We start from the raw sequence: 16,119 nt of genomic DNA on the forward strand, positions 1-16,119 counted from the left end.
AAATTGAAACCTATTACATTTCTGAGCAAATAACTTTCTGAGCTGCTAAAAATTTCTTTAGTTCATCGCGAAGCCTATTAAAAGTTGTAGAACTTCCCGAGGATGGGATTTCCACTGTTTTTCAAAATACCTTGCAGTAGAAGGTGCCTCGCCGCCCCTAGCCTTCACATAAGGAGAGTTATCGTAATCGGGGATCTTCCCGGCCAAAGATTAATCCATCAAGAGAGCTCCTAGTGGAAGAAGTCTCGTCTACCAAGGAGCCTTTTTTCGGCTTCTCAGAGATATCCATAGATCTTTTAATCATTATGGGATAATATTCTAGGCGAAGTAATTATAGTTATGACAAAATCCAAATGGGTAAGGCAGAAGCATCAAGTTTGTTGCTCAAACACCGTTTGCATTGTTATGCGTACACCGCATTTCTCAACGAACCAGCAAACATAATTTCCTATTGATTTAGATTTTTTACGTATTATTTTCATACAAACTTCATTCTTAACTGGCTAAAATAAAATATTCACAAAATTGCACATTTAACGCTCGAATGCATATCAGCAACAAGTAATCGCTAGCGTCCAATAGATGGCGCTCGGATCGTTACATACGCACTTCCATTTGACGAACAACGGGGCCCGACAGCCGAATCGCTCCCGCTTCGGCAACCTGACGTCGGCACATATGTCAGGCAGCACGACAGTGACGTTTGGGTATTCGCCATTGATTTTTCTTCAAGAAAAGAGTAAAAAAGAACAAGCAAAGAAAGATTATTAAGTTTATAAGTTAGGAAGATCTAGCACAAAAATCGCTGCTAATACGTAATAAAAACGTATGTAAATGTTTATTTTCGTGTTTTCCGTGTCGCACTGTGTGGTTTAGTTGTGTGTGTTGCTGTTTGTCCGTATGTTTTGTGCCTCAGTTGTTCTGTTGGAGTTTCCAAAAATGTTTTTTCCCTGTACTCCGAGCCCGAGCTCGCTGGAGTGGTTGTAATATGAAATGGACGTGTGCAGAAAAAAAGCATTCTGCTCGATGTTGTTCTGAAACAGGGGAAAACGGAAAAGATTGTCAGCGAAAAACTCTGGATGTGCAGCATATGCGAGCAAGGAAAAGGGGTTCACATTATTAGAATGCTTCGAAATTCGTGCCTTTGCTAGATGATACGATACAGTGAAGCTATTTTGTTCCGTTCCCCCGTCTGATATTGTGTGCACGGGACGCTAAACATCCGCAGGTTGGCTATTTACCTCTTCCATCTTCCGGACACCTGTGTCGGGCACGTTTCCAAGCGCAAGATGGATGGTGCTGCAAATCATAATGTGTTATCAGAAGAACTTTTGTTGTTGTCATCAGGTAAAAGTTTGCGTCCCTCCACGGGTTAGCGTAAAGGCTGTCGGGCGTTAATAGAGGAACAACACTAACCCAACACGTAACTGCAGGGCGGAATGTTTGGCATTTTTTAACTAAGAATCTCCATAACATTATCTGGTGATTTGGTTGTGATTTTAGCTTGTAGATGCTTTGTGAGGTAGTTCTATGTTGTGCTTCATGCTGTGTAATCTTTGTGTGAGGTCTGCGTCAGCGCGCTCATAGGCTATTTGCAATTGTAGATGACGAAAACGATGCTGATCTGGTTATTGATTACCTGAGCGAAGATCAATCCATCACCCCGAAATGCACGGATGCGTCTGCTTGCGCCCATGAGATAGAGAACTGTTGCGATCCGAAGACTACAGCAACAACAGGTGCAGCAAACGTCATTGGGACGGCGAGAACAAAAGGTAGCAATAGTGACGCGACTACAAATAATAATCACAACAGCAACATGGTGCCAATCATTAGCGTAACTCCTCACAGCCCGGGGGCCAAGTTCAACTTTCTCGGTAAGTTTGTGTGGCGCTGTGTGTGTGTGTGTGTGTGTAGAGTGGGGAAACGTTCTTGATAAAAATGTTTTCTTTTTCTTCTTAATTTTTTTTACAGAGGACACACTCAATCAGCTACAATGTCTGCGGGAAAGTGTGGCCCACATGAAAAATTCTACCCTACAAAACACAGCCCTGGGAGGCATTGGTTCAACGGTAAGGCATTCTGCTCCTGTTGCACATCGTGCAGCGGAAAATGTATTGTACCCATCTTACCCCGCATGTTTTTTTTCTCTCTCCAAAGATGTCCTCGACGAAGCTGTTTTCCTTCGTGTCCCTCGCTGCCAGATCTAACGATTGCAAATCCTATCAACGTTTGGCCGCACCATCATGTGCTGTACGGGTTGAATAATGATCGAAGAAAGTCATGGACCGCCATTGAGGATTTAACCGAATGCACAAAGTCATCACACAAAAGGTACGTGTGTAAAAAAAAAGATAAGATCGGTTGGAAAAGGCAGTCGCTAAACAGATGTAAACGTTTACTATTGTCCACGCAGCGTTAGCCTGTCCAGTTTGGATAGCGAGGAGCAGGAATCGTTGCGTGCCGCGGAACGACTCCACAATCGGACGAGTCGCAACAGTACGGGAGGAATTTCAACTCATTCCTTAAACGAGGCTGAATTGGCGGTTTGTATAGCAAGCGAAACTGTCCTCATTCGGTCAAGGTTCTTACCCCTGTTTCTAATCTATTCCAAAACAACAGCGAGACTTTGAAAAAGTGGTGGCGAAACGTAATTTGGTGCCGGTGGTTCCCCGCATTCCTCTGCAAAAGAGCATATCCACACCATCGATAGCGCCGGTGCGGAATCAAAACGTGAAGGAAGATACCCTAGCCTCGTAAGTAGCAAACATACAATTTAGATTTGCTTAAACGGACTATCGCGTATAGTATAAGCGGGAATACCGCAGCCAATCGTTGGATGTGACAGGCTCGGACAGGCTTTTGGGCGTTAAGTTCTTGATCATTCAGCCCAACCGATGGTTGTCCTGCCCCAAACGAAAAGAACCGATGATGGCAAGGATTGTTACAGACCCGTCAAACATCACCGTTGCACCATATAATCTCCATTTCTTTCGAAAACCCTCATCTCAATACGTGAAAAATGTTTGAAAATGTCCTCAGTGGGAAGGTCGGCTTGTTTTGCTTGTTATAATGTTGTATTTTCCTTTCTTTCCCTCCCAAAAAAATCCTCCCCCCACACACACATACACACTCAAACCCTCCCCCCCCAAATGGCGTGCTAAAACTGTGCCAGCTCGAGGCATCTTTCTGACAGTGAAGATGAAACTCATGATCGATCACTACTTTGTGTGAGAGATAAAAAGTAAGTGTGCCGTTCTCGTGTTAGATCGATTTTGATTGATGTTGAATACTTTGTTAAGCGTTTGGACGTACGAAAACGATCTCTCTTTCTACGCTCTCTAGCGTGTGTCGTGCGGTATTACTTTCCAATTGTAATGTGATTGTAGTTGGTAGTTGTTGATTGTTTTTTCTGCTGTCGTCACACCACTAATGTTCGGTTCTATCCGTACTTTGACGATGCACCGAGCGAATCCGGTGCATCACCACCCAGCTCACTCTTCTGTCTACCTCTCTCTGTATCTCTCTTTCTTCCTTATCTTGGTGTTTGAAGCCTGTTCAGATTCAGACGCTCTGATCGTTTTCTAGAATAAGGTGGTCCATCAGCTACAGCTTTTTTGTACGATGGCCTGTAATGGTATATGACCGATAATACTGTAGTCCGTTATGCTTTCGTTAATCTATAGCGATGTGTTAATTGTGCATATTTCATAATTGTAACAAATACTTTCACCAAGGGTTACATGTTCTTATGTTCTAGCATAGGGTGGGTTACAGTAGGCATGAGTCATTAATCGATTCCGTTTCTTTCCAGCGAGGAATATCCAGAGCATCACGAAAAACGACGAAAGCGTGGTTCACTGTTTTTCCGCAAGAAGAAAGATAAATCTAAGACAAAAGGACAATCCTCTGTTTGTGATGGTTTGTATAGTAGCAACAACTAGTCATACTGAAGTGTAGTGCACACGTTTTAAAACGATTTGTTTCCTGTTGCAGCGTGCGGAGCTGTAATAAATCTGGCCACATACAAAGAGCACGCAGTAGAATGTAAAGCAAAAATAGCAAAGGTATGTGCAAGAGGGAGTGAGTTGGAGCAACACGCAATGTTGAACGTACTCTCTGACCTTGTTTCTCTCCATTTTCCTTTCCGTTTTTGTAGAAATACTTTCAGGCTCAACCAAAACCTAGCTCAAACAAGAAGAGCTCCGCGAACAGGTAATTAGACAATGCAGCTTGATAGCTGGTTTCGATTTCATGTACAATTTTTGGAAATGGAAATTGGCTGTGATGCATCATCAGTTTCATTTAAAAGCCGTATTGTAATGAATTAAACTACATCATATGGATTACACACTCTTCTTCTTTGGCCTGCTGATAATGTTGAGTTGTTGTTTTTCTTCTTCTTTGGAAATGGCAACAAGTTTACGTCCGTTAAAAACCATTCAAAAAACAAACAAACAAACAAAAAACATTCAGCATCGCAAGATGCGCTTAAATAATGAACACAGCTAAACCTGGAACCTTATGTTTCTTATGCATCCTAATGCTGAATTTGTTTAATAACGTTCGCTTTTTCACTATCATAAACAAAACGGAATGGACGTTTGAACTTAGTTTGAACGGAAGCTCTATTATGTGTTAGGAATGTATTTTGCAGTTTCTGCTGTAGTTGGTTGCATCGTTTAATAACTTCGGCAAACATGAGCAATTTTGAATAATGTTTAATCTAATGTTTTGAATCTAGCTTGCTTTCGAAGCCTTTTTATATACATATTTGTATCTTATATTTCGCCATACGTTTGATTGTTCAGTTTCGAAGTGCTGTTTGGTTGCTTTTTACCATTATCAGTTCAGTGACTCATGATTTATAACAGCCTGACAACAATACTTTCAACATGCTTTCGCATAGCGAACCGGGTAGCTTTTCCTTTACCGCATGAACGCATAGATTGATTGATCGAGAGTGTGTGCGCTGTTCATAATAATACACGCAGGGACAGCAGCTGCTGTAAGCTTATTGCTTTCTTCTAATCGATCAAAAGCAAAGAAACCAGTTTACAATGCAAAGTAGATTTGTTGCTGTTGTATTTATGTTGAAGAGCTTATATCTGCTCGCTACACATATCGGTCGTCGGTTTTGTCTCTGTGTGTTTTCCTACTAACCTGATTGATCGCTACCAAAGGCTAATATATCCACACACACACGTATATATATGTATATGTATATGTTGAGTTAGTAAACCGAGCTCGTGTCGTACACAAATTTCATCATCAGTCGGTCTCTCAAATCCCTTTACATCCATCCCTGTTTTGAACCAAATTTGATTGATCTTCCGTAGGTAAACAGCTATTAAATGATCACAATTGTCTTTATTCTTGTGTATTACTAACGCTAACCACCGTTGCGCATAAATTGTGCATTGATTTGAACAAAAAACAATGAAAAAGTGGCAAAAAAATGACTGGATGTTACTCTCCGTGGCGATTGGTTGCTAACAAATTAGGCGTGGTATCACAACACGCTAGGTAACGCTAGTACAACAACTATTCATTCACTAACAAACTCAATTATATATATCTCTCTCTCTCTATATCTATATCTTCATTACCACAATTCTCTCTATCCTGACGAAATCTATTATGCTTTCTATATCCTGTTTCGAACGATACACACTATACCATAAATCTTAATACCTTCCTATCAGCGATTAGTAGGTAGCAATCCTGACAAGACTGGCAGACAGCTGTCGTCTGACTCTCACTTTCTGTTTCTCTTCAACTCTCTTCTAGCTAATCACGTTTGTCCCTTTCGTGTCTGTCAGTGTTGAACATGTGAATTGCTTGGGCATTCTTTTCAAGCTTTTGTGCAATTATTTGCGCCCAAGTGGGGTGCAGCACACAATACACCTCCGATCGAACCCTTAGCCTTAGATCTAACAGTCATCTACTAACACGATCGTACCTCTTACAGTCAGGCGGTCGGCAAGCGTATCGTATCATGAATGAAGCAGTTCATCGTTCAACGATGCAATTCGAATCCTTTAACCGTTTTTTCAACATGAATTTAGAAAATGTATTCTCCATAGAAGAGCTTGATACGACAGTACCCGGGGTGGTGCGGCTAGGGTTTAAACACTGGTCCCCCCCTTTTGTAGGACATATGCATAGGACAATATGCAATGTTCACCATTTCAGTTGCAAAAAATAGAATGTATGCCCAACGAACCAAACCGATCAATTTTTGCTTCGAAAATGCTGCAAGAAGGAGATATTTGGAAGTTCAAATTTGCTTTGATTGGAAGCATTGCCCGAAGTTTAAGACACGAATGATTGCCGAAAAGAACGAAAAAAAATGTTTTGGTGCTCTCCTCCCTCTCGGACAACAGCGCATGTTTTCACACGGCAGGGCCGGGGTTCAAATCCCATCCAGACCGCCTCCCCCCGTACGTAGGGCTGACTACTTTACTACGGATAAAATTAAGTCACAGAATGCCAGAAATTGGCAGGCCGAGACCTCTCGAGGTTGTAGTGCCAAGGAAGAAGAAGAAGTATGTTCAGCTTTGGCTGTTCATCATATACCACCAACAGGCCTGCTTGGATTAGAGCTGGAGGAGATTAATGTTAGTTTTATTTTTATATATAAAAATGGTTGTTAGCCTGGATGCTCCCTCGATTTTCAGCCGCTGGTGTGATGTAGTGAACGCTTCACCGGTTTACCAGATGCGCTGTTTCGTCCCGTATGTCTCTTCCGCTTTCCTCACTCTTCTACGCGCTCCCACAAGCGCTTTCGGTTTGTTGGGTTCATACATTTGGCTTCGAAAAGGATCGGTTTGGTTTGTTTGGATAGCGGCAAGGCGAGAGATCGTGCTTTTTGGACATGTCTGTTGGCAGACGGTTTTGAAAAAGACACATGTTTTATGATTACCACACTGTCTGGTTTTATCTCTCTGTCTCTCTGTCCCTCTGTCCCTCTGTCTCTCTCTCTCTCTCTCTAAATTTCATACGTATTTCGTTCAATTGCAATCTTCAAATCACACTGCACTGCGCACTATCTTCTCTCAATCTGTTGCTTTGTTTCGTTTTTCGGGACATAGCGGTGTAGCATCGTGCAACATGGTAGCAATGCCGGTGTGTTCTTCCCTCTTCTAAGCAATTTACGCTACACTTTCTATTTTATTTGCCTATTTGCAATGATTTTAAGTTTAAGTGTGTGTGTGTGTGTGTGTGCGTGTGTATGTGTGACTCTCTTCGTTTCGTTTGCTTTGCCGAGTTTTCTGTTGCCGACCCGACGGTGGTCACTTTTTTATTTATACGTTTTCATGTGTTTTTTGTATTTACTTTCGCTTGCTATAGCCACAATTCCTCCTCGCAACACGATGATCAGGGTAGAGACTATTATGATGGCAACGTGCATAATGATAACGCTAAGTGAGTATATATACATACATATATATTGAATAGCAACAACAAAAAGAAGGATATGTTTTTGTTACCAGTGCGTGTAAACCGAGTTTCTTCATTGTTTGTTTGCTCTCTCTCTCTACCTCTCACTCTTTCTCTCTCTCTCTCTGTCTTCTTCCTCTCAATATGAATGTATTTGTATTTCGTTTTTCTTTCGTGATACATATGTTAAACAGTCTCATCTCATCATTTAAATGCATTATGGAAGTAAAACACACATTTAAACAGTACTGGAATGCATGCTTAAAGTGTATATTTGTCGGTGCTTACAGTGAATAAATTGATTTATGTTTCAAAAATATCCAATAAACGCAGTGTGTCGCGTGTGTTGCGCCACTGCTGAGACTTGTACACGTACGCTCTCTGGCGTATCTGGCGGGGCAAATGATTGAAGAATAAATGTTTAACACTCTGTTGCCTCTGCCTATTGCAGTTACGCAGATGACGTGCCGCTGATAAGGGATGAGTTTCTGCACGAAGCACCGATCGGTCCGCACGATCTGGGCGCCGAACCGATCCTGGGCGTTGCGATCGACGAGCACGATTCCTGGAGCCCCAGTGTCCCCAAAGAGGTTGTCAAAGGATTGAAGGACAAGCAGGTTCGTACGGCTGGCCGAAAGATATGAATGATCTGTGTGATTTAAAGCGCTTTTCTCTGTTCTGTGCCTGTTAGGTGAAGCGCCAGGAACACATTTATGAATTCATCATGACGGAGAAGCATCATGTTCAAACCTTACTAGTCATGCAGAAGGTATTTGTAGAAAGCCTTCAGAAGCACTTCAGCCATCTTAACCTAGAACGGATGTTTCCGAGGCTCGTTGAGCTGACCGAGCTGCATACCGGGTTTTTGCGCAAGCTAAGGCTAAAGCAACGCGAACATCACGTCGTCGATAGCATCGCCGACATCCTGCTCGACTTTTTCTCCTCCATGTCGGCTCAAAAGCTGAAGAGTGCGTACGGGGAGTTCTGCTCCAACCATCGTTCGGCACTGGATACCTTCAAGTGCTATATGACCGGTGACAATGTGTTTGCCGAGTGGTACAAGCACTGTCAGCAGAATCCACTGCTAAAGAAGAAAGGCATCCCGGAGTGTATTTTATTCGTCACCCAGCGCTTGACGAAATATCCGTTGCTGATCGATCCGTTGCTGAAAAGCTCGCGCGAAGATAAGATTGAGCAAGAAAAGCTGCAGAAAGCCATGTCGCTGGTGAAGGAGATACTGGTGGACGTGGATGCACGGGTGGCCGACAAGGAGAAGGAGGATCGTCAATTAGAGATTTTTAAACGCATCGATGCCAAGTCCTGCGCTATCTTTAAGAAGGACAAGTTCAAGAAATCGGACATAATATCGTGCAATCGAAAGTTGAGGTAAGTATGGCGGGAAAGCTAGGAGTGGCAATGGGTGATCCCACCAATAAAACCCTTTTTCCTTTACAGATTCGAAGGAGTAGCCACCTTAATGCAGGGCCGGTCCAAAATGCAAACTGTGCTGGTGGTTGTGCTGTCGGATTGCTTGTTCTTTCTGCTGGAAAACTCGCATAAATATTCTTTCTTCACACCCGAGAACAAGGTAGTCTGTACACCGTCATCGCCACGCGCAACTGCACGAACTGCAAAGTTTTAAATGCGTTCTTCTTCATTTCACAGGCGGGTGTGGTTTCTTTGCAAAAGCTCTTGATTCGTGAGAAAGCTGGCACAGAATCTAGAGGCATTTACATCATATCCTCTAACCCGGCCTATCCGGAAATGTACGAGCTGAAGGTACAAAATCCAAAGGACAAAAATGTGTGGATCCAATCAATTCCGGTACGTTTTGGGATGACTTTTAATCAGCAGCAGCCCATGATATGATGATCGCCACAACTAATCACATCCACTTTGACTGGCACACATTTGCTTTCACAGTGCTGCCGTCATCGACTGTCCTTCGGATGAGTCGGAAACGGAAGATTACATGAGTCTGGAGCAACGGCAGAAAATAATAGATCTGAAGCAGGCCAACATTCGGGAGATTATTTGTAAGTATACTAATGGGAAGAGAGCATACGAATCACACTCGGTTTGTTGGTTTGGTGTAAAGTGGTGTAAACTTTATATATCTTTTACTATCCTGTACAATACTGTGCCAAAAAAGGGCTGCAAACTTGGCTCGCTAGAATACGCACCTGTCCTTAACACTCTATGGTTGAACTGGATTAGCTCTGTGTTGTGTTTCAGTGTAAGGCACATGCTAAAGGAAGGGGGGAAATGCATCATAATCCACTGCATTATTTACTGTGCTTGGTTACTTACTAACCAATGATTGCTGCTGTGCGACGCTATTTTGGAACTGGTTCTTTGAGACACTTCAACCTCGAAGCCATTCGTCCTCCTCTGCCATTTCTGACTTTCTGTGACTTGGTTGGATGGGATTTGAACCCCGGTTCTGTCGTGTGAAGATCGGTGGACTAACTGGACTAATCAGATCAGAGATTGCTACTGTTAATGACAAAACCTACTCATCCTTGTTCTATTACAACTTCTAATAACCCCGTGCGGGACTGTCTGAAAGTAGGCACAATATGCATGAACAAAGGATCTGTTGCTGGCTGCAGCTACTCTAAAATCATATTAATGTTACCAACGCTCCTCATATAGGCTAGGAATAGATGTACTAAATAGATTGCTTGCTCTGTTTTTAACATTCCATCGCTGAAGCACTCGGAACAACCGAACTGGAAGGTAATAATCGAAACATTTCGTGTTCTCAATCCGTACATACCCCATTGTTTAATGTAATTTTGTACCTTAACTGGCCGTATTGCATGAGTTTTTTGGAAGTGAGCTTATTATTTATTAGCAATCTCGTAGTGTGTTTTGATTTGCTTCGTGCAAATGATTGCAAACGCTGAGGGCAGTTAGGTGATTCTAAAACAAACACATCCTTTCCCACAGGTAAAATGCGTCAGAAGGACTTCGAGCAGGCGATACTGCTGGAAGAGAAGATAGCACTGCAGCTGAGCTTGTTGCTGGATAACGAGCAAAACGCTGAGCAGCTGGGTCCCGCCGTTGAGTCCTTTATCTCAAATTACGGATCGTATAGAGATCTTATCTCCGATGACTGTGATACTATAGAAATATGGAAACGGGTGTTAAACTCTATACAGGAGATTAGCTCTCTGGCTTCGTCGCTCTACACGGCCGCGACCGGATTGCCGCTGTCTAGGTCGAGCAGCTCGGTCGGTGAACGGCAGAGTGAGTTGTTCATCTCACCCACGCTACCGAAACGAGCGGAAACGTTCGGTGGCTTCGACGAGCGGCGATCGAAACAGCTCATGTCGGGTGGCGCGGCGGGTGTAGCCGGCAGTAGCAATTCGACGCTGCATACTACTGCCGCCAACTCACGAGACGCGGTCCTGTCAACACTGTCGGCCGGATACTTTACCAATCGCGAGACTTACGAAAAACGAGAACAGCAGCAGCAGCAGCAGCAGGCTCCTCATCCTTCGTCTGCTGCGCTGGACGTAGAGTCGCTCTTAATGCTCGCCAGCCCCCACGTTACCGCTTCCTACGGGCAGCAGAAGTTGTTGGCCGGCGGCGGCAGTGGTACCGATGGAGGAGTTCCTTCTGACCTAGCCAAAGATCAGAATTACGCCGCGCTGCACGTATCACACCACCTGCACACCCTGCTCTGCATCATCTCACAGCAAATGACCACCATTCAGAGCCTGCAGCATCAGCTGAACACTTATCGCGAAAATCCAAAGACTCTGTACCGGCACAACGACCAGCTGGAAGAGCTGCGCAACTTGCAGGATAAGCTGCAGGAAGAGAAGACGATGTGGCAGAAGCAAAAGGAGCAGGAGGAGCGCGAGCTGGAAGAAACCAAACATGCGCAGAAAGCGTTGCAGGAACAGATACGGGCGGAGCAGGAGGATATCCGGCAGCAACGGGAGCAGCTGTACCGCAAGATGGAAATTTTGTCCAGCCAAGGATTGCTGCTGTCACCAAGCGTAAGTTCCGGGGTCTCTTACTATTTACGGTTAAATTAAATAATTACACACTCTCCTCTCTCTCTCTCTCTCTTCATAGGTTGCGCTGCCGATACCGACTGGAGTAGCATCGTCCCTAGAGGAAGCACAAAATGTCAGCGAAGAGCACCACGTGGATAGTGCGTTCGGAGGAAGCTTTTCAGCCAATTCTATGGCTGGCTCTTCGGTCACAATTGATCGCAAGAAAGACAAATGGCGAACCGCGAGCAGTGCGTATACTCTGATAGCCGCTTTATATACATATTGATGGAACATACTAATGCATGTGTCGTTTATTCTTTTCCAGTTACAAAAACGCCGCCAGCAAACCTAGTTAGCGCCACGAACGCTGCGAAAATAAATGCCACCAGCATCAAACAGCAGCTGCCGCTAAAACTATCATCGTTGTCGAGGTAAGCGTAGTGCATTCAAAGCTCCGGCCTACGATCTCATGGAACAATTTGTTGTTATAGCACAAAACCGGGAGGATCTGCTGCAGGTAGTATGGTAATGTCACCAAACAGTAACAATTCGGCAATGGCTTCGCATGCAGCTGCTGGTGGTGGTGGTGCTGGTGTCACGCAGATGTTCCCCTTGAAGCTTGCTGACAAAAAGGTATTTTGTACAATATTTTATCAAGGTTTGACGCTTTAAATTAATGGGTTTTTTTTTGCGTTTTTTGGTTCAGATTTCTCAGACCGGTACACCCAATCATTCCCGAACTGGCAGCAGTCCTGCCGTAATACAGCAACAAATTCAAGTACAGTCGGGAAATCCTGCTACCAGGTACGTTCGTCAATAGATCGATAGATTCGCGACGGCGTATACCATGCCCTAACGCGCTCTTTTTCCACAACAGAACAAATACCTACCCAAAAATACCGGAACGCTTTCGCCTAAGAAGCTCGGACAACTATCCCGCTGCTTCAAACACGAGCGGTCCAACAACACCACAAGCGTATCAGTATTCCTCACCTTCGTCGTCGTCGTCGTCACATCCTATGGCGGGTTTATCGTCGACCACTCCGCCGCTGGTGCCCGCCAGAAATACGATAATCGGTGGCCCGCAAGACGCGAGCGGACAGCAGCACCGTACTTCCTCTCCAATTTCATCGACTCGTCACTCGAGCCTGCAATCGCCGCTGAAACAGCCGGATCCTTCGCAACTGGGAGTTGGCAAGGGGCAGGACAGCAGCAACAACAACAGCAAGGCCAAGGAGGAAGAGGTGATGTACTTCTGATACACGCCAGTCGAAGTGGAGATCTAAACAACATCGCAACCAACCTTCTCCGGAGTACTTATAGTGTAAGAGAGTAAGTAACTGCCTTTTGCTATCATCATTCCTTGTCCCTTGAAGCATGTGACGGCCCACTGATCGCTGTCGTCCCTCTCTCTCTCTCTCTCTCTGGTCTGGTGTATGAGACACTGGGGGGGGGAGGTGTATTCGAACATGATCAGGGAGGAGCAACTGCACTTGATTCATTATATTATGGCCTACAAACAAGTATTTTTAGTACAGGTTATTATACGACCGCGTTAAGGTATGAATGTTAAATTAATGTCAGCATATGTGTATATGTGTTATTGAACTGTGAATTGAATGCTCACGGTGTATAATATATTGATGGCAATGTAAACCACCCAACACAACACACACTACAGTGGTTGTGCAATGAAGCATCAGCAGAACCTTTAGTGACAGAGACAGCACGTTAGACGTATTGTATGTATTTTATGAACAACGTTCAAAGCAACTACATAGACAATAGCAGCAAAAGACAAACAACAAAACGCAGACGTTCTCAAAACTTCGATTGTATGTTCTCCAGTAGTTACAGTGTTCTGTTTACTTGAGACGGTTCGGTTCGAAAGAATCGATCCGATCTGATCTGTTACTTCCTTTCCTACACGCCTGCCTCGCCTGTAAATGTGTCTGTCCACCCCCGGAATAACTACTACTCTCGAGCGAGTGAACTGCTGGAATAAAACTGATTTATTGATACTGTGATGACGTTTTTTGTCGATACGAGGCATTCGTAGACGCGTTACTTTCCAACCTAGCGGAAACATGAACAATATATGTCGCATTGTACTAGTATTAATGATATCATCCAAGACACATGTTCTCCCACGGACATCGATATGGCAATATGTTTTGCGTGGCTCTCTCTTACTCTTACGTAGAAAAGGAAAAGCATGTCCGCGTAGATGCTAGAATGACGATGTGTACTGGCAAGCATGACTGTGTGTGTAAGACTGTACTTTAAAACAATGCAAACGAGACGAGGTGGTAGTCGACTTTTGTTCGAAACATATCTACAGACATACATCATCGTACACACATACGCGCACACATTCAAACATACTCGCACATTCACTTCAATCACTTAGGGACAATATATGTAGAGCGAAGGGATAACGTAGGAAATCCGACCGACTGTAATTACTCTAACTATAATAGCCTGTTACTATTATAAGTGTTTTGTAACAAAACAAGTTAAAATGTGGAGCAAACTCTATGTTATAATTTGGAGTAGGACAGTCTGCCAAATCCGTTTAAGGCCGTCGAAACCATGTGTATGTATGTATGTATGTATGTGTGTATAGAAAACAGAACAGAACAAGTAGTAAACCAAAACGGGATAAGAAGGGAGACAAAAAAACGCTACAAAAATGCCCTCAAACTTAAAATGCTCTGTTTAGCTAACTTCTTGACAATACAAATAAATGAATTTTTTAAATGGTTGCGATAACAAAAAAGGAAAAGAAAAGACAAATCTTGCAATGTAAACAACATTTAAACATTTAAAATGATAAAACTCAATTCACACAGAGACAGACACGCGCGCGCTGTTGTAATACATACTACCGGGCTAATGGAAATGGGGAAAAGGAGGAGAATGTGTGTGTACACGCAATGTATAAATCTGTATTTGTGAGCCAATACGGAGAGATACAGAAAATACCCTAATAATAATTACAAATTATCCTAATCATAAAACAAAGCAGAGACACACACACATATACATATATATAAACTGATACACTCCGAATTCGAATTCATGTGTGTGTGTGTATCTGTAATATGAGTAAGAGCAAATGTACACTTGGATACGCAACGCAGAGACGGCTGTATGCAACACTCTTTTACAAATCCATGCGCTAAGTGTGTGCGTGTGTGTGTAAACTATAATAAGAAACCTACACAAAATCCAAGCTATATTTTATCGAAACAATATTTTTAAAACTTGTGAAAAACTAACTATACGTGTTGATCGCATCTGTTCACGTACACACCACCACGTACATGTTGGTCGATTAGCGAGTAATGTGAAGAAAGACTATAAACAACTGCTCAATCATTTTACAACACTATTTAACGGTAACGAGAGACAGACGTCGTGTTACACACTTAGAACAGCGCTACAGCCTTTCGGTACATGTTGTTAACATTCCTTCCTACCTACCTACCTACCTATAGTTATCTAACCGTGAGAGAAGTTCAATACTACCATATCTACCAGGTGTTCGTTGCGAAAGGGTCGTGTTATAGCAAGTCGTATTATTATGGTGTATGAATTTCCTGCATTCACGCATCCTGCGTTCTCTGCATCATCGTAGTAGGTGGTGTTGCCCTGTTCCGTTTTTCCGTTCTTTCTTTTAATGCACTTCTTACTGACCACAGAGGTAACAGAGATCTATTAAAGCTTTTCATTTAACTTGTCCGAATAGATCGATCGATGGGATCCTTTGCAAAGTTAGCGCACACATTGTTCATGTTAGTAAGAAGAAAAAAAGCCAAACTGCTGTTGTGTGTAAACGGGATGTGAATGTGAAGAGCGAACGGAAATATTATGTCACTGAATCCACCGAATTTCTCTGCTAAAAACCAACACTGCAAAACAATCATGAATTTAGACTGTCCAAAATATGTGTGAAAAAAAAAACAAAACAAAACACGGAATAGAAACAGTGAATAGAGAAGCTTATTGTAATGTATATTGAAACCAGAAAGGAACGATATTTAGTACGCAGAGGAAAAGAAACTTAAGTAAGGGTAAAAGTATTTAAAAACCAACCAACAACACATTCTTAAAAGAGATGTGGTTATGTGGCTCCTTTTAATCGTGAGACGGCTAACGAGCGTAGTGTGTTATGTTGTTGTTCATATACTACTTCTTCGAATGGATTGTGTTGTGTTCTTTCAGCTCAAGCAATTGAACAAAGTCTGGGCCACTAGTGAGACAATACAGGTCGTTGGGCCGGTATAGTGTATGATGTCTTCAAAATCAACTATTTCTTCCCTGTTTTACTTCTATAACGCCCAGCCAGGAAGAGCATTAGAAGAGAGCATAAGCAGCAGCACATTATATTGCATATTTTAACTGTTAGTAGTGTATTTACGCGATCAGTATTTCCTGCAAAATGTATTAGAAGAAAATCAACATACACACACAGACATACATTCACATTCACCTAATATAAAAAAAGGGAAAGCGTTAAGTATGAGTTCGAGCATATTCGAGAGCAGCAACATAACATTTCAAGAAATATATATACACACACACACTTCCCTTGCAGCATGATCGAACGGACTAAAATAGAATGAAATTGTAATTGCATATACCGGCACTGTAACACGCAAGG

General features: G+C 43.0%; 1 protein-coding gene across 1 annotated transcript; it reads left to right on the top strand.

The window, feature by feature from the left end:
• Positions 1–748: 748 nt before the first annotated feature.
• LOC118513602 (rho guanine nucleotide exchange factor 18) lies at positions 749–16,041 on the top strand. The gene is given in 25 exon segments (XM_036059639.1): positions 749–826; positions 1,229–1,347; positions 1,605–1,877; positions 1,975–2,072; positions 2,161–2,184; positions 2,186–2,334; positions 2,417–2,546; positions 2,623–2,756; positions 3,176–3,244; positions 3,815–3,921; positions 3,997–4,067; positions 4,160–4,215; positions 7,354–7,428; positions 7,895–8,060; positions 8,135–8,829; positions 8,899–9,031; positions 9,109–9,265; positions 9,366–9,479; positions 10,159–10,182; positions 10,396–11,453; positions 11,533–11,701; positions 11,779–11,884; positions 11,945–12,086; positions 12,160–12,257; positions 12,331–16,041. Coding segments are annotated over 24 exon segments (4,488 nt in total). The 5' UTR covers positions 749–826; positions 1,229–1,289; the 3' UTR covers positions 12,713–16,041.
• The last annotated feature ends 78 nt before the right edge of the window (positions 16,042–16,119 follow it).

Source organism: Anopheles stephensi, chromosome 3, assembly GCF_013141755.1.
Source record: "Anopheles stephensi strain Indian chromosome 3, UCI_ANSTEP_V1.0, whole genome shotgun sequence".
NCBI lineage: Eukaryota > Metazoa > Arthropoda > Insecta > Diptera > Culicidae > Anopheles > Anopheles stephensi.